This window comes from Coenobita brevimanus, chromosome 97 (genome assembly GCF_032717465.1).
Source record: "Coenobita brevimanus isolate Jiangsu-jjx chromosome 97, ASM3271746v2, whole genome shotgun sequence".
In the NCBI taxonomy this organism is placed as follows: domain Eukaryota; kingdom Metazoa; phylum Arthropoda; class Malacostraca; order Decapoda; family Coenobitidae; genus Coenobita; species Coenobita brevimanus.
Window position 1 is genome coordinate 8,173,930 of NC_137050.1, and position 24,237 is coordinate 8,198,166.

Genomic DNA, 24,237 nt, shown 5'->3' on the forward strand with positions numbered 1-24,237 from the left:
GACCCTTCTCTATCTGTCCCAACCATCACCCAGTCCCAGTTAGGAGCATAAGGTCCCAGGGTGAGACTACACCAATGATACATTTAAGGCAAGAGAGTCTCGTTGCCCATCCCTTTGCAGCACTTTGTGAGCAATAAACCCCAACCATCCCTTGGAAGTAGGTCCTTATAGGCCACATCCAGTTGGAGTGCCTTGGTTCAATGGAACATTAGGCATCTAAAGATTTAATTATAAAACATATCTTGTGTTTTTGACCTATAGTCTGCAGCTGGATGTTATGATAATGTAGCACTAGCAAGTAGCAGTGTACTTTAAATAACAGTAAGGTTAGGGTAATATTTGTGTAATTACTGGTAATCTTCAAATACAAATGACTGGTTCCTGCAGTGATTAAATGCTATAATGAGAACAGCTTTTTCCCTAAAGTCTGCCATTTTTTACCTAGAGTTGCTGATGCTTGGGGAGTACAATGTGCTGTCAGTGGACTGGGAGGAATTGGCTGAAGGTCCCTGGTACCCTGAGGTTGTTGAAAATGTGGGTGTGGTAAGTCGCTGTTATTGTACACTTCCATAAATGATATTGTAACACACAGCTGTTTCCCAGCTTCCAGTTTCTGCTAAGTGCTGAACAATAATTCCAGAGATAGAGTGAGAGAAGTATGTCAAGATAAGAGGAGGAAGTTGTGTCACTGCTACCCCTGTAATACTGTGGCACTATTGTATCATGACATACACCGATTTACTCTATGTTTCAATACAATAACCAGGTGGGTGCCTACACTGCTCGACTACTGGAATGGTTACAGAGAGATGGAGAGCTGGATGTTTCCCTAGTGCAGGCAGTTGGACACTCCCTTGGGGCACATGTGGCTGGGGCAATTGGACAGAATGTAGTTCAGTTTCGATTGCCTTTCATTACAGGTTAGTTTATGTTATGTTCTGAAATGGGTGACGTGTGTCTTTTCTGTCACTCACAGGTAACATCAGTCAGAGCTCCTCCTCCTCCTTCTTCTTTTACCCTCCCAAGGATAAGGAGAAAACGTGAGAAAGAGAACTAATCAATAACATGCCCATTCACTCACCACTCAGGTCCATGAGTTCTAACTTCACCTTACGGGCATGACCATCCACACACATTTACGTTTTTACTTCATAGATCCACTTCACATCGACATTACCTATCAGATAAACTCAGTTTGTTGACTATCAGGTTGAAAAAGTAGTGCCTTTCCAGACATTACCCTTCCATGCTACAGTACCAATATAAAATCAACATGCAAACAGTGTACAGTACTGTACTCTCATAGTAATGCACCCTGCCAGACTACACCATACTTGCTAGTGTAATGCACTGTCCTGTCTCAACAGAGACAATCCTTCAACATAGCTTCAGCAGTGGATCTCTGAGAGTGAACGGTTTAAAGTCACTTGTTTCCTGCAGTCCATATGGTTCACGTCCACACAAGAGCCTGGGGTTATAACAGCAACAACAACAAACACCACCACCACCTTAATTACATCCAGTCTCTTCTTATTACCATACCATCTAAGCACATTCAGCCGTTTTCAACAGAGTTCTTAACTACACATCTTTCTTTAACCAGATTATTTCCTGTCATGTGAAGAAAGCTTCATTTTGGTTATCACTATCCCTCTGGGGAGAATGTTTGGTCCTGCAGTGGACCCCATACATCCAGATACAGATAGAGATACAGGCTCTGGCACTTTAAAGGAGGTACTGTGTGACTGACTATTACCATTTTTATAGCTTATTCCTTTCAGTCGGTTTGGAGTCCGGCCTGCGTCTTTTATATTATTCTCAACCCACAGGACTGGATCCAGCAGGACCTGAATTTTACGATAAACCTCCAGAGTATCGTCTTGACCCTACAGATGCGGAGTTTGTCCAGGTTATTCACACTGAAGCCTGCTCCATTGTTGAGGTGAGGGTAGGTGGCAGATTACCATATGGTTAGTGTGGCTGTTGTTGCTGTTGGTTGCAATAATTTTTATTGCTTCACAGCAAAAATGTTCCCCTTTGCATAATAAAATGGTATAGCAATAGCAAGAATGGAATATAGTTGAAGTCATTATACTGTAGAGGCTAATGGATCTCCCCCTAATTGATTAAAGCACTCTGGCAGTAGTAAAAATAAAACAGATGTTGTCACAGCAAAGGGGTTAAGTGATGTGGGTTGACAGTAAATGTAAAATATGATTTCACATCAAGCATCGCATATTTTTATTTTGTCAGTTTGTGTTTTGAGGGCACATACAATAGCCACATCTATCTCTCTAGCCATCTATCTCTCCATCTGTCTAGCATTCAGTCCTCCTTTACCTAATCAGGAACACAGAAACCTGAGGTTAGGCAACTCAGGCCTAACATCTAAAGCAAGAGTGACCAGCTGCTCATTCCAGTAGTGTTATGTGAGCAATAAATCCTAGCATCCCTCATATAGACCACTAAAGGCCATATCCAGTTGGTATGCCTTAACCCATGACAGTACCATATGTCCACTTGGTTATGTGGTTCCTACTCAGTGTAGTAAATGGTTTCCTAGGTTACAGCAAACCATTTGGCTTGTCTCTCAGTATAAAGTAATCTGAAGGTAGTACCACACTAAGTGAATGGATAGTGGGTGCCATTTTACATGACAGAAAAACCTCCATCCACCTCTTGAAAGGCTGTACTGTTGCATGTAATGCACAGTCTTCAATCCTGACTTTACTGCTCTTCCACTAGACTGCTAGAGATCTAACAGAAGTTTTTTTTATTTATTTATAATAATTTCTCCTACCACCAGATAATTTTGTTCAGAATAAGGAAAGTGAATCTTACAGCGAAGAGGATAATTAACTCAGCGCTTCCTCTTTCAGACATGTTTAGGACTGAAGGATCCAGTAGGGGACGTGGATTTCTATCCTAATGGTGGAGAACATCAGCCAGGGTGTCGAAGTCCCACTGGTAAGCACAGTCAGAGCCTCATTTGGTGGACAGTTCAAGGAAGATTTATTGATTTTCACTCATTATGATCTACATGTACAGTGCCTAAAAAGGTATCCAAACAACTTTGTGGTAAACAAACTGAAAAATCAGTGATGTGATCTGAAACAAACTGAGACCTTGTGAAATGTGTTGGTAGGCCTGAAGATCCCAGTTGCCATGTGACATATTTATGCTATGTGTTATCATAGGCATTTCCTACAGTTGTGACACATCAGTGCTATATTTAATACTTGTATATTACAGTAATCCCTCATTTATCCAGACATAACAGAGCCAGAGGCATGTCCGGGTAATGGCAACATCCAGATAATGAACACTGTTCCCTTACCATACCCAGACCCTACATATACCCAACCTCCAACCTATACCTAACCTATTTATACAGTACCTATACTTAATTTGGAAATGTTTTCCGGTCATTCAGGCATATTTAGACATCAAAACATATACAGGAATATCCAAATTAATCCTAAACACCAAGAAAAACATGCAGAAAAACCACAGAAAATAAAAGAACACCCTACCTATTCACTACTGTATGTATAGTCGTGGTCGTGAATAATCACCTATCCTTCGGTACCCCATGCCTCAGGCTGGCTTCTTTATCTGCGGCAAATCGCAGTGGAGTAAGAGGGTCTGAGAGGGAGGGGCCAGGAAAAGAAGGGAAGGTGGGTGGGGGAACAAGCGATGGTGCAGGAGTGGAGTGAGGGAGGGGAGGGAGAATGAAATGCGAAGTGGTGGTCACATTATTTGTCTATTTTCTTTCATTCGTGGAATGATAAAAAGGAGTTAATATTTGGTAGATTATGCTGCATTACACCTTATATAGTGGTGTCAGATAACAAGCATTAGATAGGTGGTGATATCAAGGGCTGGCTCATGAGAGAAATATACTGACGTGACAGATCAAACATTAGTGCAGAGCCAGAAGTTTCCAGCACAACACATTATTGCCTTGTCCACCAGTTTGTAACTAGCTATTTTTTGTCGGAGAAAAAATATCATTCCGTGGTGATGAAAGGGTGTTGAGATTGTTGGTTGGCCATTCAAACCCATACCAGCATGCAGTCCAAGCAAGAGATTAATGAGACATATCGTTAATATATCCACCCATATGCACAGACATCAGATTAATTTACCTTTTATGCCCAATTATTTTAAGTAGACATTTCATAAAGAGATACCATAAAATAGTTGACATGATTGAGACTGTACAGAGGGAGTGTATACTGAGAGGATGAACATATTTACCATGGACACAACCATGTCAAAGGTTGTATATACTGACTTCCAAAAATTAATTACATGTAAGGGTAGAGGACATCTCTTACATAAACATTATGGAAGTCTAAGCCACTCAGATTCCATTCTGTGCCCGAAGTCAAAGTACACGGATAAACACAAATATCTGATTCCACACTAATGTTTGATCTGTCACGTCAGTATGCATCTCACGAGCCAGCGCTTGATATCACCAACTATCTAATGCTTGTTAGCTGACGCTGCTGTACAAGGTATACTGCAGCAGCATCTACCAAATATTAACTCCTTTATATCGTGCACTTAATAAAACAGACAGATAATTTGACCACCACTTTGCTTTTCATTCTCCCTCCTCAACCTACCCTCCTTCCCCTCCCTCACTGTTCCCCCCCCCCTTCACCATCGCTCGTCCCCCCACCTACCTTCCCTTCTCTCCCTGGCCTCTCCCTCTCAGCCCCTCTTAATCCACTGTGACTTGCCATTCATTAAGGAGCCAGCCTGAGGAACGAGGTACAGGAGGATAGGTGATTATTTATGACCACGACTGTACAGTACCCCTTCTAATTTTGGCAATGTAATAAGGTCAATCTGCCATATTTAGACATCAAAACACAGACAGGAATATCCAAAGCAAAGCTAAACACCATTAAAAAAAAAAAAACGAAAACCACAAAACACCCTACCTATACACTGCTGTATGTACAGTAGCCCTCCTAATTTTGGCAGTTTTCTGGTCATTCTACCATATTTGGACATCAAAACACATGTAGGACTATCCATACTAATGCTAAACATCAAGAAAACAATGCATAAACAACGCAGTCCACAAAAAAGCTGAAAATGGCTTGAAAATCAGTTATCTGTGATGAGTAATTGCTCCCTTGACTCAAAAAAAATTCCGCGGCCAAATATTCCCCGTAAATTGGTTATATTGGTATAAATGGTATACCATCAACTTCGCTGCCGTTTATACTATAAGATATGCTAAAAAAAAAAAAAAAAACATAAAACTGGTAAGTAAAAGTACAGAAATGCAGTAAGAATAAAGCGTTCAGGAGTAAAACATACCTTCATATAACTTCCCACCATCCTGGTCAAAATTTTGCCAGCATCTTCCAAGAGCTAAGCATATACAGTATTTAGATGCAGAATTTCATGAGCTTTCTCATGGATTTTGTGGAATTTCAACCAATAGTAGTCAAATAAATTGCAAAAAAAAAAAAAGTAAAAACTCACAAGTCAGTGTTATCTCCATGGAGGAGGGTATGGACTGAAGGAGTGAGGGGGGAGCCAGGAGGGTATGGAGGAGGGACGGTAGGGGGGGGAGAAGCAAGGCTGTGGGCAGGATTCCTCCCCTTCTGTCACGAGGCAGACAGGTGCTTTTACAGTACATTTGCTTGTGGCCTGTTAGATGCCGAGTGGCCATGTGGAAACACAACTCACAGTGACCGGGGGACTCTGGACATTCGGTAGAGAGGCAGACGGCTCGTGTCACTGAACATGTACTCGTGGCTTGCGGTCTGTGTTACAATCTCAGGGGCAGTTAGGAAAGACTTAGCCTGGTAGCCATACGGCTTTGGACATTGGGTGGGGATACAGATGTTTTGATACCGCTTGTGGGTTACAGTAGTATTACTCAGGTGCTGGAGGTTCATTGGGAGTGATCGGTCGAGCACGCAACTTTGACCATCCAGTACAGGGGCAGACTGATATTTTAGCTCTGTTTGTGGGTTACGGCTTACTTCCCGCTCATAGTTCGTGCCCGGCAGCCACAATGCCGAATGTTTGAACATGTTGGCTGGCCGGACGAAATTCTCGGGGAATTTTATGTCTGGATGATGGCAAGTAAATTCGGATAATGGTTTAATAGAGCCAAAGTTTAGCATCCGGATAATGAAGACGTCTGGATACTGTATGTGCAGGTAAATGAGAGACTACTATATTATTACAGAGGTGAATGTATGATTTCACAACTACCTACCCCCAAGTGAGGATACCTTTTTTAGGCATTGTACACTTTAATATTATGTTTACTCATATAAATACACTAATTACAGGTATACCCTGGTTTAACTATGCAGTTGGTTAGGTAAAAACTCATTGTTAGGCGGGGTATCATATAGCAGGGAAAATTTAACATGTAAAGTAATGGGATGAAATTTTCAGCCATGGGTTCCCCCCCCCCCCACCAAGTCCAAAACCCACCCAAATGAGCCCAAAAACAAGTTTAAAGCCAATCTAAATGGCCAAACAGCTAAAAAAAAAATGCTAACCTAAGCCTAACACTAGTACAGTAAATAGATCACTAAAACCAAAAAATAAAATCTGAAAATCATCAAATATAAGTCCGGAAAAAATCAGGCTTAGTAAATTGTACCCCAAAATGACAGTGTTCACCCCAACTGTGGCTAAAACACATTAATCTAAGTCTAAAAACAGTTAATAAATCAACCTAAACACACAAAATTTAGTCTAAAATATCATCAAAATCGGTTTTAAAAAATCAAAACCCATCATTACACTGGGCTTTGGCCATCGTTAGGCGGGGTATGATGGTATTTCTACTCCCATCGTTAAGCTGGGGTATTGCATCTAGGGGTATTGTATATCAAAGTATACCTGTATTTATGTATTTACTACTGTACTGTACACACTTTTGTTAACTTGGAATACTTGTTCTCCCCCCCCTTTTCTTTTTCAAGAGATGAAAACATGCTTTATCTTCTGTGTTTCAGAAACTAACCCCTGTCTATCTTTCCTGATTTGGATACATTGCTTACCTTTTCCTTGACTGTAACATAGTACATCTTTTACTCATTTTCCATCATTATCATCCAACAACAGTTTTACATTACTTTCAGGTGGGTAGAATCCACAGAAGAGAATAAATACGAAAAGAACAAAAGAGTTTAGTATGGATAGAAGGAGAAGAGAAAGAGTAGTGACGAGTGACAGAAGTGTGTACAATAACCCCCTATTTATCCACTCGTGCATTAACCAGAATAGACCCCTCACTATAACAAACCTTGGCATGGCGGATATCAGATTAAATGGATGCCACAGAAGCCACAAGACTCTCATTAGCCATCATGAACATTGTCCATTAATTGGGGTGCAACTGGTCACAATACGTGTTTCCTTCCTTTTTTTATTCCAACCTGGCCTGAAGTTACATTTTCCTCGGTGTGATTGCTGAGCTGTAACAACAGATTATAGTAATGCTGTATTGGTCATGATGTACGAGTAGTACTGTGGCAAGGATTTTGATTAAGGTGAAGCGCAAAATTATGGACCAAGTTAGTGTGAAATGGGTGCTTTTTACATTTTTAGTACTAGAACATGCTACTGTATTAATTCATTTTCAAACATGCTTGAAATCCTACTTCAGGGGGACCCTTGGATATAATGGACTATCAGCTTTAATGGATCTGACTTTCCCCCAATTAGTCCATTATAGCGAAGGTTTACTGTAAGTCATTATCCATCACAGCAAAAAACCTGGCTGACTTTAAGTAATATCTGTCTTTGACATCATTAACTGGCAGGGTGCATGGAAACCGAATTTTTCAAACTGCTCTACTGCATGTCTATTTTATCAGCATGAATTACTGTATGTACAGTACAACCTCACTATAATGAACTAATTGGGGCCCAAGTCAGTCCGAAAAAAACAAAACTCTGAAAAAAGCGACTTTTGGACTTCCCCCTGCTAACCCAGACATTTTCTGATATATCAAATATTAGTCCGGATCACACTAATGGTTTTTCACTGTGGTGTCACCAACTGCTTCACTACCATTGCAGTACTTTACTGTATTATACATCCACTACAATAATCAAATGGTTTAATATTATAATACAGTAATACTGTACAGTATTCTGATAAACATGTCATTTATTTACCTCATTATGGTGAACACAGCTGAAGTGGGCCATTGATGGAGTCTGTACAGTAGAGATGATTGTATTGGAGAGGTATGTAATGCAGTTGTTTAACTTAAAGGCATTTATACTAAACCAGTACTGTATTGTAATGTACTGTACTTTGAAGCATACAATCAGAACTTAATTTTGAAACTTTAATTATACTGTACAGTACTATACACTTACAACTAAAAGTGTTCATTAACAATAGCACTTAATATTAATGTAGACCACTTTTCAGATACAACTGTACACTTTATACACCTTATTATTTATGCCATCCCCCTCCATCAGATATAGCCTGGATTCTAGGGGCTTGAATGGTGAGTGAATGGAAGCGTGGCCCATTGGACTGGCCAAATTTGGGCTGTCTGAACATTGCTATTCCTCGCCTTGCCCTAGGGTGGGAAAGGAGGCCTGGATGATGGTGATGATGATTTACGATCTTACAAACTAAAGATGTTCACTTTGTATATTTCACTTATCATTCGTCATTCTCGAGCAGTATACAGTATCAGGGACTTCCAGGGAAATGATGTGCAGGGACGATGTCGAGGCAAGTGATGGCAAGGAGACATCATTCTCAGAGCCAGAGGTGTGGTGTGAAACTGATACTGGAGTGAGAGTGCAGCTGGGTTAAAAAAGGGGGAAGTCCGGGTGTCACCGGTCAGGATTGAAGTCGTATTTAGTGGACTTTTCCTGAAAAATAAGAGTGACACTAAGGCTGCTCGGGACTGAGGTCAGGCAGTCCGGACTGACTTTGGCTTTATTGGACTTTTCCCAATGTATAAGAATTTAGTCCGGTAGGCTCCTCGAGTGTGATAAAAGCGAATCCGGTATACTGAAGTCCGTTATATCGAGGTTTACTGTACTTTACAATCATGACTGGGTATACAAATGTTTGGTATGCAACTGATTACTATAATGTTTGATGAAAACTTATGCCCAGTTTCTGGTAAACGATCATGAAAATTGCTTATATGATTTTTGTGATTGCCATTTATGACAATCACAGCTGGACGCACTGCCCCCTGCACAAGCTGACAGTCATATGTTTGAGCCAAGATGGTCGCATTGTGTTTATGTGTACAGAACCCCCATCTGAAGCTTCTGCACACATGCCCTCCTTCCTGCCACCTCTCTGAAGAACCTGCATCACTCATCCACTTTCTCATGTGGCCCACAGCTGTGACTGTCTCCCTGGCATTCCCCATTGTTACACAACAAATCTCGCACATGCAAGGCCATCAAAATACTGTACTATCATTGTCAGAATAACAATGCTAGTGTACAATGAATAGTGCAGTGTGCAGTATTACATGGAGAAAGAATTGTTTTGTTTGAAATACTGAAACTTGTGACTTGGAAAGCACATTAGGTAAGGATGCTGACCTCTTGTGGAAAGCATGATGATACTGAAGGTCCCAAGGGCACACCTAAAAGGTTAAGGCATAGCTTTTCCCGTGATTTTAATTAGACATTTTTAAGAGTCACAAGTCTGGGTAGGGAGCATACAAGATTGCAGAAGCCCTTGAGCTGTCCCAGTCCACGGTCTCTACCGTAATAAAATCTTAGGTTGTCCTATCTGCATCACAAAATGTGACCACCCTGACTGCTAAGTGCCTAAAAAAAAGCTGGGGACCCCAGTATGGAGGAGATAATTTCCTGGTGCTGTGAGTTCATGAACTTAAACCCAAGTGAAGCAGCCCCTGCAGCATAGCTTCATCTGCATAGAGGAACTTGATCTGTGGAAGGATCTCAAGGAGAAGATGAGAGAGGAAGTAAAGGAGCAGTTCAAGACCAGCACAGGGTGGTTTGAGAGGTTTAAGGTTTGAACTAGCCTTAGATATGTGACCAGTCACAGTGGAAGCCTTCCCTGGCCAGCTGAAGGCAATCATCAAGGAAATGGGATACTCTGTTCAACTTTGATGATACAGGCCTGTTTTGGAAACGTATCTCCTGAAGAACCTATATCAGCTGGGAAGAATGATGTACATCTGGCCTTATGCCAGCCAAGAACTGCCTCACACTCCTCATTGGTTCAGATGCAGATGGGGACCTTAACCTAAAACTCCTACTTGTCTACCACTGGGACAACCCCTGGGGACTGGTAGGGCATGTTAAGGAGAGTCTGGGGGTTATTTGGAAGTGTGACACCAGGGCTTGGCTGCCTCAGCATTCTGCTGATCCTACATGGCAGGCTGCTTGCATGATTGTCAGCCAGAACAATCTGGCAAATCACCCATGGTTATTGTGCACTTGGTTATAGCAGTTTTCATAATCACTGCAAGATGAAAATCTGCACTCCTGCCGTTATTGTGCATTTTTTTGGCTAAAAAACTCCCTTATCGTGCACCTGAGCTGGTTTCTGCTGACAATGATGATGTAGAATCTGTGGTTTCTGATGGCTCTGGGGGATTAAAAGAATCCCTGCTTGAGGAGTTAATCCCAGGTGGTGGCGACCACTATCTCTCCACCCCCTGACCTCAGAACCCCCTACCTCAAACTCATCTTAGATCTCAATATGATATATGTTTCTTACTCATTGTGCCCATTACACTATTTTCTGTTGACTTAACTATGCTTGTGTGTGTTTCTATTACCTACCATAATAATATGTATATACATACATACATACTGTTACCTAAGATGAGCTTGAGGTAAGGGGTTCTGAGGTTTGGGGGTGGGGAGATAGTGGTCTCCACCACCTGGGATTAACTCTTCATGTAGGGATTCATCTTCATAGGGCAACACTGGATTACATGATGAATGAATCAGTGATGAATAGTATGTATGTACAGTACTTGGTGGGTCTGAATTTTTGTCAGTCTGTCTATCTATAGCCAGATGCCTCAATCTCGTAAGGGGTGGCCGGGGACAAATCACCTCCATGTCGCCCTGTCCCCTGCCATTTCACTGTCCTCCCCCCAGCTTACATCCCTCTCTCTCTCATATACCTTTCTACTCCATCCCTCCATCTTATCCTTGGTCTCCCCCTTCCTCTCCTCCTTACCCACATTCTCCTAGTTAGTCTCTCTCTCTATTCTCTCCACATGACCAAACAACCTCAGTGTACTCCATACACTTTTTATCACATCCACATCCACACCACATCGCTCCTTCACTTCCTCACTTGTCAGTCTGTCTGTCCATGTAACTCCACATGCACCTCTCAAATAACTCATTTCCACTGCCATCTCTTGACTTTTGTCCTTCCAACAAGGTCCATGCTTTGCTTCCATACAATTGTAAATGGGAAAACTTGGGTTTACAAGTGAGGTGCCCAGTATCAATTAGGATAAATCCCACAGGTTCTGTGTCTTCGTTATTGTGCAGTTTCGTTATCACGCACTTGGTGTAGTACCCATTATGCGGGATAAGCAAGGATTCACTGTACTTCAGGTGAGTGGCAGAAGTGTTTTCTTGAGATTTTAGGTTGTATGGGCACTGACCCCCAGTGTATCCCCACCGAACCCTTGTTAAATCAACATTGATTTATGATTTAATGGCATGTAATTGATTCTTACTTGACATAACCGGATCACATTCTGGGTCATGACTGTACTGTATATGTACAGTAATCCTGCATATTGGTATGTGGGTACAAGGTCTGTTCAGAAGGTATCTGACCTTAGGCTCAAAAAAACAAACAGCTAACCTGTTTAGCTAGGTCACTAATCCCCCTCAAAGTAGGCCCCTTCTGACTTGACACAAGTAGCCCAGTATTCTTTCCACTGCCTGAAACATTTTTAAAAGTTGGTGTTCATTATCTCCTGCAGGTGCTTCATCACATTTTTCATGATCTCTTCCCTTCTCGTAAATAGCTAACCCTTCAGCAGAGTTCTGAACTTGGGGAATAACCAAACGTTGCACGGAGCCATGTCTGGTGAGTTGGGAACCTGCTGGATCCACAGGATGTTTTGCATGGCCAAAAATTCCTGAATCAGTTAAGAATGGGTAGGGCGTTGTCATGGTGCAGCTTCCTACTTGCTGCTTTCCAAAGGTCTGGTCTCTTCACCCAAACTTTGTCATGAAGACGACGGATAATGTCGAGGTAGTAATGTCAGGTGACAGTCTGACCATCTGGTGTGTATTCAGTAGTCAAAAATAAACTCAGTATGTGAGTGCATTTCACCTTGCTGCAGACCTGTCGTGTTTTTGGCTGAGGCAATCCTGCATGCTTTCACTGGGATGACAGTACTATTGTTTCTGAGTCATATCCATACACCCAAGTTTCCTCTCCTGTGATAACAGTCTTCAGAAAGTCTGGATTGTTATGTGCACACTCCAACATGTCCTGAGCAACATTCATCCATGAGAAGAGATCGTGACGAATGAGACTCACCACCTGCAGGAGATACTGAAAACCGACTCTGAAAACTGTTTCAGGCAGTGGAAAGAACGCTGGGCTACATGTGTCAAGTCAGAGGAGGCCTACTTTGAGGAGGATTGGTGTCCTAGCTCAACAGGTTAGCTATTTATTTTTTTAAGAGCCTAAGGTCGGCTACTTACTGAACAGACCTCATACTTTGAGGGGTAGAGCAGGGGATGTGGTTGAGATGCTGAGTAGGAGGTGGGTGAATGTTGGATGGGTGCAGGAGGATAGAAACAGGAGGATCAGCCAGATTGTTTGGCGGGAGAGATTGTCGATACAAGATAATTTGGCAGGGTAGGGCAGATGGATATGGTGGTATGTGTGTGTTGGTTAAGGAGAAATAAGTGGAATATGTCATGAATGTATTGAGACTGTGTGAAAGGATAATAGTACTGTAGTGAAATTTTTGTTCTGTGGGGTTACATTTTCATTTATATCAGTATATGCTCGACAGGTTGAATTGGATGATTTAGAAAAATATACATTTTGAGATAACTTAATACATATGGTAAATGGTATGGGGGATGATGAAATTATAGTTTTGGGACAGGACTTAAATGGTCATGTAGGTAAAGCAGCGCAAGGATATGTAGGGGTACTTGGGGAATGTGCATTTGGTACAAGGAATGAGGAAGGGGAAAGGATACTCAAATTTGGGGAGACAATGAACATGCTTGTGTACAACATACATTTTAGGAAAAGAGAGAGTAGGTTGATTACATATGAGTCTGGGGGAAATTGTAGCCAGATAGACTATATCCTGGTCAGGAGGGCTGATAGGAGGTAGGTGAAGGATGTTAAAGTTATAGCGAGCAAGGAGTGTGTGCTGCAATTCAAATTATTGATGTGACATGGTGCTTAAGAAGAAGGTGATGAAAATGAGGACCTATGAACCTACGAGGAAAATATGGAGGTTGAAACACCAAGCCGTAGAGGATGCCTTCTACAGCAAGATGAGTAGAGTGGTGGTTGAACAGGGAGCCAATGACATAGGTGTTGATGAACAGTACAGAGCTCTCAAGAACAATCTCCTGAGAGTTACTGATTCAGTGTGTGGATGGACAAGGGGCCCCCCCAAGACATAAAGTAACTTGGTGGTGGGATGAGGGTCTAGAAGCTGCAGTTAAGGAGAAAAGAAGGCTTTTCTGGGAATGGGAAAGGGATGGTAACAAAGAGGAATACTTGGCTACCAAGTGTAGGGCCAGGAAAGAGGTTTACAGGGCAAAATCTGAGCCTCAGATACTTTTCTTGATAACCTAAATAGTGTGGCAAGAAAGAATTTGATATTTAAGGTGGCCAATCAGATGAAGAGGGAAAATAGAGATATCATAGGTGAGCAGTGTGTGAAGATTGATGAAGGAAATTGAACAGTGGGGATCTTAAAGACGCCTGGAGAAAACATTACAATCGGCTGTTGAATGAAGAGTTTGACTGGAACAGGGAAGGTTTGAAGGCAGCAGATCCAGTGTTTGGCCCTTGGCCTTTGAATGCTGCTGCTACTGTGAGCAGGGCAATAGGCAGGATGCAGGTGGGGATGGCAGCAGGTGAGTCTGAACTGACTGCTGAAATGCTGAAAGCCTCAGGAGATATAGGAGTAGGGTTAGTTACTGACTTGATACATATGATTATGCAGTGTTAGTGGTAGGTGGAGGCGCTAACCATCCACTCATTCGATGCAGTGCTACTCTCGGGTGCCTGCCCTTTCCTGTCATCCTTCCTTCTTTCCTTTCTTTCTTCCTCTTCTGTTTTTCTTTCCTTCATTCCTTCCTCTTCCTTCCATCTACAGGTGACTTTGCATTGAGTGACAAATGGTTTCCTGTACACCAGGAAACCATTTACTACATTGGGTGGTAACCACATGACCAAATTATGGTGCCTGGTGGTACAGCGGGGTAATTAAGGTGCTCCAATCGGACTGAGCTTGTGCAGGTTTATATCCAAGGGGTGGTTGGGGTTTATTGTTCAAGTAATGCCACTCAGGGATGAGTGGGGCTGGTCACTCTCATCTTAAGTGTTAGGACCAGCTTGACTAGCCCCAGGCTCCTACGCTCCTCATGGAGCAACACTGGATTAGAAGATGGATGGATGGATGGATATATGAGTGTGTTGTCCCAGATGACTGGCTGAAGAGCGTTATTGTAAATGTGTGCAAGGGCAAGGGAAAGGGTGATGCCCTGGAAAGATGAAATTGCAGAGACCTAAAGCTTTTGGACTAGAGACTGAAGGTAATAGAGAGAGTTCTAGAAGGTAGGGTTAGAGAAAGAGTGAATATTGATGAGATGCAGTTTGGGTTTATGCCAAGCAAAGAGACCACTGATGTCATATTCATTGTTCAGCAGCTTCAGGAAAAATATATAGGGAAGAAAAGGGATCTATACGGTACTTTGTTTTTGTTATTTGGAGAAGACCTTTGACAGAGTCCCTAGAGAGGTGGCAAAGTGGACAGAGAAAGCTTGGGATTGAGGAGTGGCTAATTAGGGTGATTATGGCTATATATGTGGGTACTCATACCCAGGTAGGAATGGAGAACTGAGTGATGAGTTTTCTATGAATGTTGGTGTGCATCAGGGGTCAGTCTTGAGTCTATTGTTTGTCATGGTACTTGAAGCTCTCTCACATGACTTCAGAAATGGACTCCAGTGGGAGATGTTGTATGCGGATGATTTGGTGTTGATTGCAAAGAATGAAAGGGAGACGGAGGAAAGATTTAGGAAGTGGAGAGATGGTCACAAGGGCTTAAGAGTAAATGCAGATAAAAGTGATGGTATCTAGGGCTGGTGGCGGTACTGTCAAAGAAGAGGGAGAGTGGCCATGTGTGATTTGCCACAAGGGCGTGGGAAGTAATTCCGTCTTGTGCAGTGTTTGTGATAACTGGGTGCATAAGAGATGTACTGGTATTAGAGGTAGACTGTGAGATAATGCTGATTTCGTGTTTGCAGTACGTTGGGAAGAACATTTGGAGATTGTCAGGTGTGATAGGATTGATACTGCTGGTGAGTCTCTTAAGTGTGTGGAAGTTCTGTTCTTTGAGAGACATGTTATGTGCTGGAGGTGGGGATGGAGCTAGCTCTGTGGTTAGAGTGAGGAGTGGTTGAAAGAAGTTCAGGGAGCTGTTTCTTCTCCTGTCATTGAGAAGGCAACCCTTCCGTGTTAAGGGATCTTTGTTTGCAGCATGCGTTAAGAGCTAATGCTCTATGGTAGTGAGACTTGGGAAGTAAAAGAAGAGGATATTCACAGAGTCAAACGTACAGAAATGACAATGATTAGGTGGATATGCAGTGCTTCCTTGAGTGCTAGGCCTGGGGGGGCTAGGATTATGATGAAAGAATTGGGAGGTAGGATGGGACTGGAATGTATTGGTGTTGTGATGAGGAGAGGTAGATTGAGATGGTCTGGGCATATGGAATGGATGGGGGATGATAACTGGGTGCAGAAAGTGAGAAGTGTTAACGTTAGGGGTAGAGTTGCGAAAGGCAGACCGAATAAGACAGAGAGGAGATCACTGAGTGTGACCTCAGGGATAAGGGACTGAAGGAGGAAGCTGCCAGAGATCGAGCAGCATGGAGAGCCGCCATTAGGTGAACAAGGTCAACGCATGCAAGCATATTGGAGTCTTTAAAAGCAAAAACGAACTTACAGTAGATACACAGTACAGTACACTATCGTTATTAACGCAAATATTGATACAGTTGGTGTCAGCCTGTCTACTCTGCATTACATAAATTAGTCACCTGCTTTTGGCTTTACTCATATCCATGTAGGCCTCTCATTCCCACTTGTAATAAATAACAAAATACAGTAATCCCTGTACTTTCCAGAAGCCCACTCTCCGGACACCCCACTTACCAGACATTATGGGCCTGGACCTTCCGAACCCAAAAATGGCCAAAAAAAAAAAAAAATCCCCCCAAAATCCAAATATTTTCCCACCCGTAATTTGAAATTGCCGCACGGCACCGAACAGCTGTTACACCACGGACCCTTCACCCCTTCCTTCCTCCCCCTCCCCCCTCCCCTGTCAGGGTTGCTGTTTGGTATGTTTCATTACCAAATGTGGGCCAGTTTGGTAATGAAAAATTCGTTTGGTAATGAATCAGAGTAATGCATTACCAAATGGATTTTTCACATGTATGAGGATACACAGGATGGAGATGGTGGATTGTTTGCTTTCTGATTAATCTGCTAGCCAACATAGCATGAAAATAATCAACATGCTGTTAATTATAAGGAGTGATTACATTTATTTACACTTGTATATATAATTAGTGAAGAATAAATGCTAGCTTTACGAATTAGGTAATGAAAAGTTAAATTTGGCAATGAAAATTGAGGAGTTTGGTAATGTGGCCATTGTGATCTGGCAACTCTGTTTCCCCGTCACCACTAAGGCACAAACAGTTACTGCCTAACTTCGATTGTGAGCAGATGCTTATCGCAGTGGAAGCTACACGTGCTCGTTTTTTGTGAATAAACAGTGAATAAACTGCAATACCTTGCCACTAGACCACACGGGAATTTACAATGTTGTTCTGTGTTAAGAAATTAGAATTTAGAAAGCAAAGGATTAACTGTGGAGTGCAAACTGACGGTTGAAACTGGCCTGGTGCAATTAACAGTGTGCAGTGTTAAACAGTTATAACTCACAGTGCAAAGAATTACTGTAAGTGCAGCACAACACTAGATTACTGTACATGCTTCAAGAGCATTTTCACCACTGCCAAAGCCTTTAGAGAAGGCAGCCACAGACGTGCTGTAAGTACCCTGGCTATGGTACAGTCAATTCTAATTCCTCATTCTTTGGTTCCTTTTCATTTATATCATGCTTTATGTCCATTATTGGTGTGAATAGGGTCTTAAATAAGTTTAAATAGGTGCTATGCATGTACGGTAGGGAGCTATTTGGGTGGCTTTCAAAGTTAGGCTGGGTTAGGGTCCATAAGTACCAGTCCATGGAGCAGGGGCCCACTGTCCGGACAGGACCACTTTCCTGACATGCCTTTGGCTCTATTACATCGGATAGTGGAGGGATTACTGTATTCTTAGTGCTGGGCAAGATGAGACAGATGGGCAATTTCCTAGTACAAAATGCCCCTGTTAACCTTACAGTAAATAGGAATCTGATGTAGGTGGGCCCATCCAGAGGGTGGCTGGTTGGACTGCCTGGTGTGAGTGACCTCAGGGCCAGTCTATCACTACACAGGTACACCAATCCTAAGTGCTTGTAGCTCCTTCTGCAGAAAATAATAAAATGATTAGATAAATATCCATGCAGGTGGTGCAAGCCTGTCTTCTTTGTGTTATGTACAGTACAGTATGGTACACAGCTAGTCAGCTGCTTTCAGCTCTACTAATTTCCATCTACATATCTCATTCATTTTACATAAATATCAATATTCTTAGTGCCTGTAACTGAGCAAGTATTCATTGCAGATGAGACAGGTCTATGGTTGAATGATATGTATAAAGGAAAAGCTTTTTTAATCATCAAAAGCACATTAACATGAGTTGTTGCATTAGAATTATAAAATGAATACAGTAATCCCTCGATTATCCGATGTAACAGAGCCAAAGGCATATCCGGAAAGTAGATCCATTCTGATAATGGACTTCTCCCCTGGCCCCTGTTACACAACTAACTCTGAAAGCCTTTGTAAAAGGCCACTAAAGTATGGTACATTGTACAACACTTGTTCCTGTTGGTTCACACTACTCTGTCTGGTCAAGCAGACCTATAAACCACAGCCAAGCAATTACCATGGTCAAGCAGACCCATCAGCCACAGACAAGCAATCACCACCGCAGGGCCTGGCCAGGCGAAAATGTTCGCATGGCCATAATTTCCTCACGGACGGAAGCATTTTGTCCAGATAAAATGGAAAAATGTACTAATAATGGTTTCAAAATGCCAGATCACAGTGTTTGGGTAATGGATTGTTCGGATTATGGATGTCTGGATAATCGAGGGATTACTGTATACGGTACATAAAGGTGTCCATGGGAAAATTGGTATTGACAGGTTTTGCCAATCAATGGTATCATAGGAATGTAACTCTTGTCAGTAATGAGGAAGACCTGTCCAATATAGGGCTTTAGAGGGATTATGGCCCCTGTTGAGGATTAGTGGGGTACGGTAGTAAAGTACAGCATTATCTGTCAAAATGCATTGTTCAGCAGGGTCATGGCTGAATTAAGATCAATAAATGGGTCATTACTGTAATGACATAGTAACTTGGAGACTGTTCTGTTGTGGCCATAGCTTTTCAAAGGTTTCTGAGGAGGAAGCCAAACATTTTAAAAGTTGTCGTCTGTGAGCTAGGGCATTCAGATACAGGGTTTTAGCCTAAAACTTACAAGTATTCTACATATTTTAATTTTCATATCTAAGCTTTAATTTAGTTTTTACTGTTTATGTTGCTTTTGTGTTTTAAAAACTACTGTTCATTCTTTGGAATGGAGTGCCACTTTTCACAAAGAAGAAATAAGAAATGATTTCTTGTAGCCCAGGAAACCATTTACAGTACAGTATTATGTTTAGTAGTAAGCAAATAACCAGGTACACTCAATCCTCGTAAATCGCGGCAATTTGGGTCTGGACCACTGCCGCGATTTACAAATTACGTGGTTTATAAATAATAACTCTTATGTGAAAAATGAATTTGGGTCTGGACTTTGGCCAACCACCCCCCACAGCACCCTACCTACACCTATCTAGGCACCATCAAACACAAACATACAAATTTAGGAATATTCAGTGCATGTATTTAATAGAAATAAGCAATGTTAAGGGATCTCACCTTAATCCTATGACAAAATTGCTTAAGCGAATGGAGTGGGGTAGTGTTGGGAAGAACTTAGAACCTCTCAGCACAGTTCTCAAACTCTTTCGCCAGCTTTGAAAACTTCTCTCCCCTCTCAGCACGACGAATGAGCTCCAAACATTGACTGTACAACAACTGTGGCAGCTTCCTGACGCCAGACTGCTTAGAGTGCGACATTGGGGGGTCGGGAGGGGCCATGGCAGGGAGGAGGCGGGGGGAAGTTGCACAAAAAAGGCAGTTAGCTTTCGTACTCCACGGTGACGGTCTGTAGTGTGCGGACTGGCGGGACAAGAACAACAACATGGCGGCATTAGTATGCACATATGCCACCAGGGACGCGCGGTGATTGGTTGTTGGGTCGCGATTTTCAATTTGAATGCCGCGGTTTACGATTCTCCTTGGAAAAGGCCCACTTCGGTGCCATGGTCCACAATTTTCGTGACTTAACAGCAATTTAAGGGTGCCGGCAGTCTGACAGCCGCTTAGCCTTGATTTATAAACATGCGATTTACGAGGATTGAGTGTAGATGCCTTGGAGTCCAGTGAAGTGAAGTGCTTTAAATGTATGTGGCCCATATGGGTTTATATCTGAGGGATGGTTGAGGTTTATTGCTCTTATAATGCCACTCAGGGAATAATGACTAGCCACCCTTGCCCTGAGTGTCAGGTTCAAGTACCCAAGCTTCATACCTCTTTGCTCCTTATGGGCCAGTAAAAGATTGGATGATAGAGAAAGAGAAAAGTACAGTACAAATGGTTTTGCTTCTAGGGCACAGCCATGATTTTGAAGGCATGAATGATGTGCATATCGATGTATGGCCCAATCACAGGAAATATTGTTTTACAAGTTCTCCTTTTTTGTTTTGCCTGTTTCTGGTTCCTGACTTGCTCCATCTTTTTGGTGGAAATGAACACTGATAATATGTTGATGATGATGATGACAGTAAGTTTTTGATACAGGCATGACTATTGTGGCAGGTGAGAGGTGGCAGGAAGGGGAGGATGACAGCACTCGTGGCTGCAGCCATGGACGAGCTCATGACTACTGGATTGAAAGCATCAATGGTAACATACCATTTACATCCCGTCCCTGTCATAGCTGGGATTCCTTCGTGGCAGGCGAGTGTCCTACTTGTGGCCTAGGCTGCCTTAACATGGGGTTCCATGTTGAATGCAAGTGAGTAGATAGCATTTTAATTAATTAGAAATAACAGCTAAAATAAGCTTGTTTGTAATGAAACTAACTTAAAAAAAATAAAAATAAAATACTTTTAGAGCAAATCACAAGAATGAACTCATTCAGCCCAAGGACATCATGTATATTTAATTTTTTATACTAGCAGATGATTTATTTCAGTTAACAGCACACTGATATTGTGAAGGCCCTGATAAGAACCAAAGGTTTGTGTGTGACAGCTGTGAGAGGCTTGCAAGAAGGAGTTTTGGTGCCTACCCTAACATATGTGTGTGATACAGTGGTTTGGTATAAAAATGAAAAGATATAAGTAAGAGCAGTGGAAAGGGAGGACCATTGAGGAATATATGTGGAGTCCATAGAGTGGATAGGATAAGGAATAATGTAATTTGTGAAAGATTCAGAGTAAAGAAATTTAAGGACACCAAAGTTGAAGAGTGTGTGTTTAGTTGGTACAGTCATGTGGAGAGAATGGTTGTGCTGAGTGCTGACAGAGTTACATCTGTGTGAGTTTGAAGAAGGGAGGAGGCATGGTAAGCAAAGAAGGTGGACAGATATGGTAAATAAGTGTGTGAGAAAGAGAGTTTAGAAAACTGACATGATGAATTTTGTAGGGAGGATTGTCTGAATGTCTGACCAGGGATTTGTCCAGTACCCTTTGTTAATCTGACAGTCATCAAATTTACTCTACTGGATAGGTAAGCGTGAAACAACATGTGGAATTCGTGTATATATTGCGTGGAGCCAGAATTCCAAGAGCTTGAATGGTGAATGAATGTGTGTGTGGCCCATTTCATTGGGCATTCTGTTGATTATTTCTTCCACTATCATAACCATTCCTTTTTCGGTTTCCTGTACCCTACCTCACCCCACCTGCAGGTGGAAGAGGCAGGATAATGAGATGATGATGATGAAAATGATACCGGTCCTACCATAAAAGTGAATGAATTAATAAAAGTTGTACCGGTATCTAACTCTTACAATCTGAAAAACCTTTCCTGACCTGAATACAGCTGGGTAGTGGTAGGAAGAAAATAATTAAGGTGTCACTGTGCTGAAGGAGCTGTAATGTTCAAATGTTGTCTTATGTTAGTTTTTTTAAGGCCTTGGCCATGCTTGCATGTGTAGGCTACATATTTTTTAACAGGATGATGGCAATAACATCAAAACTTGATGTTGTGCAGCTCCAGTCCTTCTGGTGTGCTACCAGAAAGTAGTGTGGGAGGGCCTACCTTCATTTTTTACTGGCTGTTTGGCCTGACTGTCACTGACCCTTACCTAGGGCCACTTTCAATCTGGAGTTTTTCTTATACGGTACATCAGTTGCCGCTGGAGGCTTGTTTAACAAGTCCATCCAACACCAGGGAAGATTTTAGCTGTTTAAGTGTGTAGTACAGATGTCCCTCATACCACACTTTATTGTATAAGTATGGTTGGGTTCCTTGCCTGGGGTAGTTTCACAAGGTCAGCAACTGAACTTTTGCCCCCACACCACAGTACAGTACAGTATCTCCCAAAGATTGTGGTAACCACTTACTTCCTAGGTTGTATTCTTAAAACTGCTCATTTACAATAATGTACTGCACTCAGCTCAACACCAGTCTGCACATGACAACAGTCACAATCTAAACTGTCAGATTACTGTACTATATTTCTTGCCATAAAACAGTGCTTCATTTTCCTAGAAGTATGGCTTCAATGCATCCACTGTATTATGCCTATTGGTCAGGCCATCAGTGCCTGTGACAAGTCACTTGTATACACTTAGCTGAGTGATCACAACACCCGCGATGAAGCTGGCTTTACAGATCATTAAAACCTTACATTTTTGTTCATTGTTCCTTTCTTATTGGACTATGCAGTTTCAGCCAAAATTTCAATATTTTCTCTTGAAGCATCCAGAGTTAAAGAGGTGACTGAAGATTTTTTACTGCGGAATTCTGTGAAGGTAGATCAGTCTTGTACCCTTTATTGGTTCTGATCTGTGGTAGCCTAACCTTGGGCACTTATGCCTTTAAGTGGATGATGTAGGGTGGGACTGACTGTTCCTATTTATCTATGTGCATCCTCTTCTTCTTCTTTTATTTTTTCTGGCTGAATTTTTCAGACGTAATTTTTTAAATCATAGTCGTAGCAGAGGTTTAGTAGACAGTTATTTAATTTGTAGGAGATAACCTCAGTTCATTTGCAGTTGGTGACAGAAGATAAAGATGAGTCTGGGATTGACTGTAGTTTTATTTTCTTCAAGGGGATATCTGAAAATTTACACTAAGTTAACTTCATGAGCCTGACCTCTTTTTAACACCACCATGCTTCTCTATAGAGTCTAGACCCCCTTCTCCCTCGCTTTCCTAATTCCTTTTCATTTTTTTCTCCTCCAGCCTTCTAACTCCTTCTGTCTTCTCCTCTTTCCTTCCGTATACAAGAACTTCCGTCACGTGGACTACACTTGTCGAACGTTCTAGAAGCCTCTGTGCGTGCGTACGTGTGTGTGTGCGTGCGTGTGTGTGTGTCGTGGCTTTCTGGCCAAGCGTCACGAGGTGATGTATATGGCATTCCTCAGAAGGAATGTGCAAACACCATTTCCTCCAGGGCCTAGCATACGACTTTCATTTAACCTCTAGAATACGTACTGTACCAGGTATGTATGTTTTATGATATTGTAGAGTCCTGACAAAATAAATGATAAAGAACACATTCGCCGGCTCAGATGTACAGAAATGACAATGATTAGGTGGATGTGTAGTGCGTCCCTGCGTCCAAGGTCTGGGGGGCCTGGGTTCACGATGGAAGAGTTGAGAGGTAGGATGGGACTGGAGTGTATTGGTGTTGTGATGAGGAGAGGTAGATTGAGATGTTTGGACATGTGGAGAGGACTGGGGATGATAATTGCATGAGGAAGGTGAGAAGTGTTAATATTGGGGTTGGGGTTACAAGGAGTATGGTACACCGAGAAAGACATGGGACGAGGTCATTAAGTGTGACCTCAGGGTTAGGGGACTGAACAGGGAGGCTGCAATGGATCGTGCAGCATGGAGAGCCGCCATTAGGTGACCAAGGCCGACGCATGCAAGCATGTTGGAGCCTTTAAAAACGAAACAAAACGAAACAAACATTATGTACAGGCAGTGACTGACTGATGTAATATGTGCTTTGTTTCAGCTTGGCTGGGAAATACTACCTGTGGACCAACAGTGCTCCACCTTATGCTCAGGGGTAATAGGACTGGTAGTCAGCAAAACAGACAACTGTTGCAAAACTTGTTACAATATAAATACTGTAAACTCGAAGTTGCACTGGGAAAAAAAGTGATATCCACATTCACTAAAATAATGATATGATCACACTTTTACACACATATAATGGTATAGTTAATTATTCTAAAATAAAATTACAGTATGAGTACATACAAAGAATAAAAATGACATTTAGGTTAACCATACAATCACTATTCTTTGATTCATTTCTGTTGTAAAAGAAAATATTAGTATACAAGAAACAGTATGGAATGTAAAATTATACTGAAAGTAATAAAGAGGTCTCATTGTGACTGTCAGAATTATGGTAACTACAGTATTCAGCCTTGGCCTTGAGTAGTGACACTCTTCAGTGCATACTTTTTTTCACCACTGAGAAATGTTTCTCTCCCTTTG

At 42.0% G+C, this 24,237-nt stretch overlaps 1 protein-coding gene across 1 annotated transcript in view; it reads left to right on the forward strand.

Annotated features, from left to right (window-relative positions):
- LOC145413797 (inactive pancreatic lipase-related protein 1-like) overlaps positions 1 to 23,865 on the forward strand; it is a 35,788-nt gene extending 11,923 nt beyond the window's left edge. The window contains exons 3-8 of the mRNA XM_080283450.1: positions 446 to 543; positions 767 to 920; positions 1,830 to 1,942; positions 2,880 to 2,967; positions 20,350 to 20,566; positions 23,747 to 23,865. Coding sequence (XP_080139576.1) covers positions 446 to 543; positions 767 to 920; positions 1,830 to 1,942; positions 2,880 to 2,967; positions 20,350 to 20,566; positions 23,747 to 23,804 — 728 coding nt within the window. The 3' untranslated portion in view covers positions 23,805 to 23,865. The remainder of the gene's footprint in view (positions 1 to 445; positions 544 to 766; positions 921 to 1,829; positions 1,943 to 2,879; positions 2,968 to 20,349; positions 20,567 to 23,746) is intronic.
- The last annotated feature ends 372 nt before the right edge of the window (positions 23,866 to 24,237 follow it).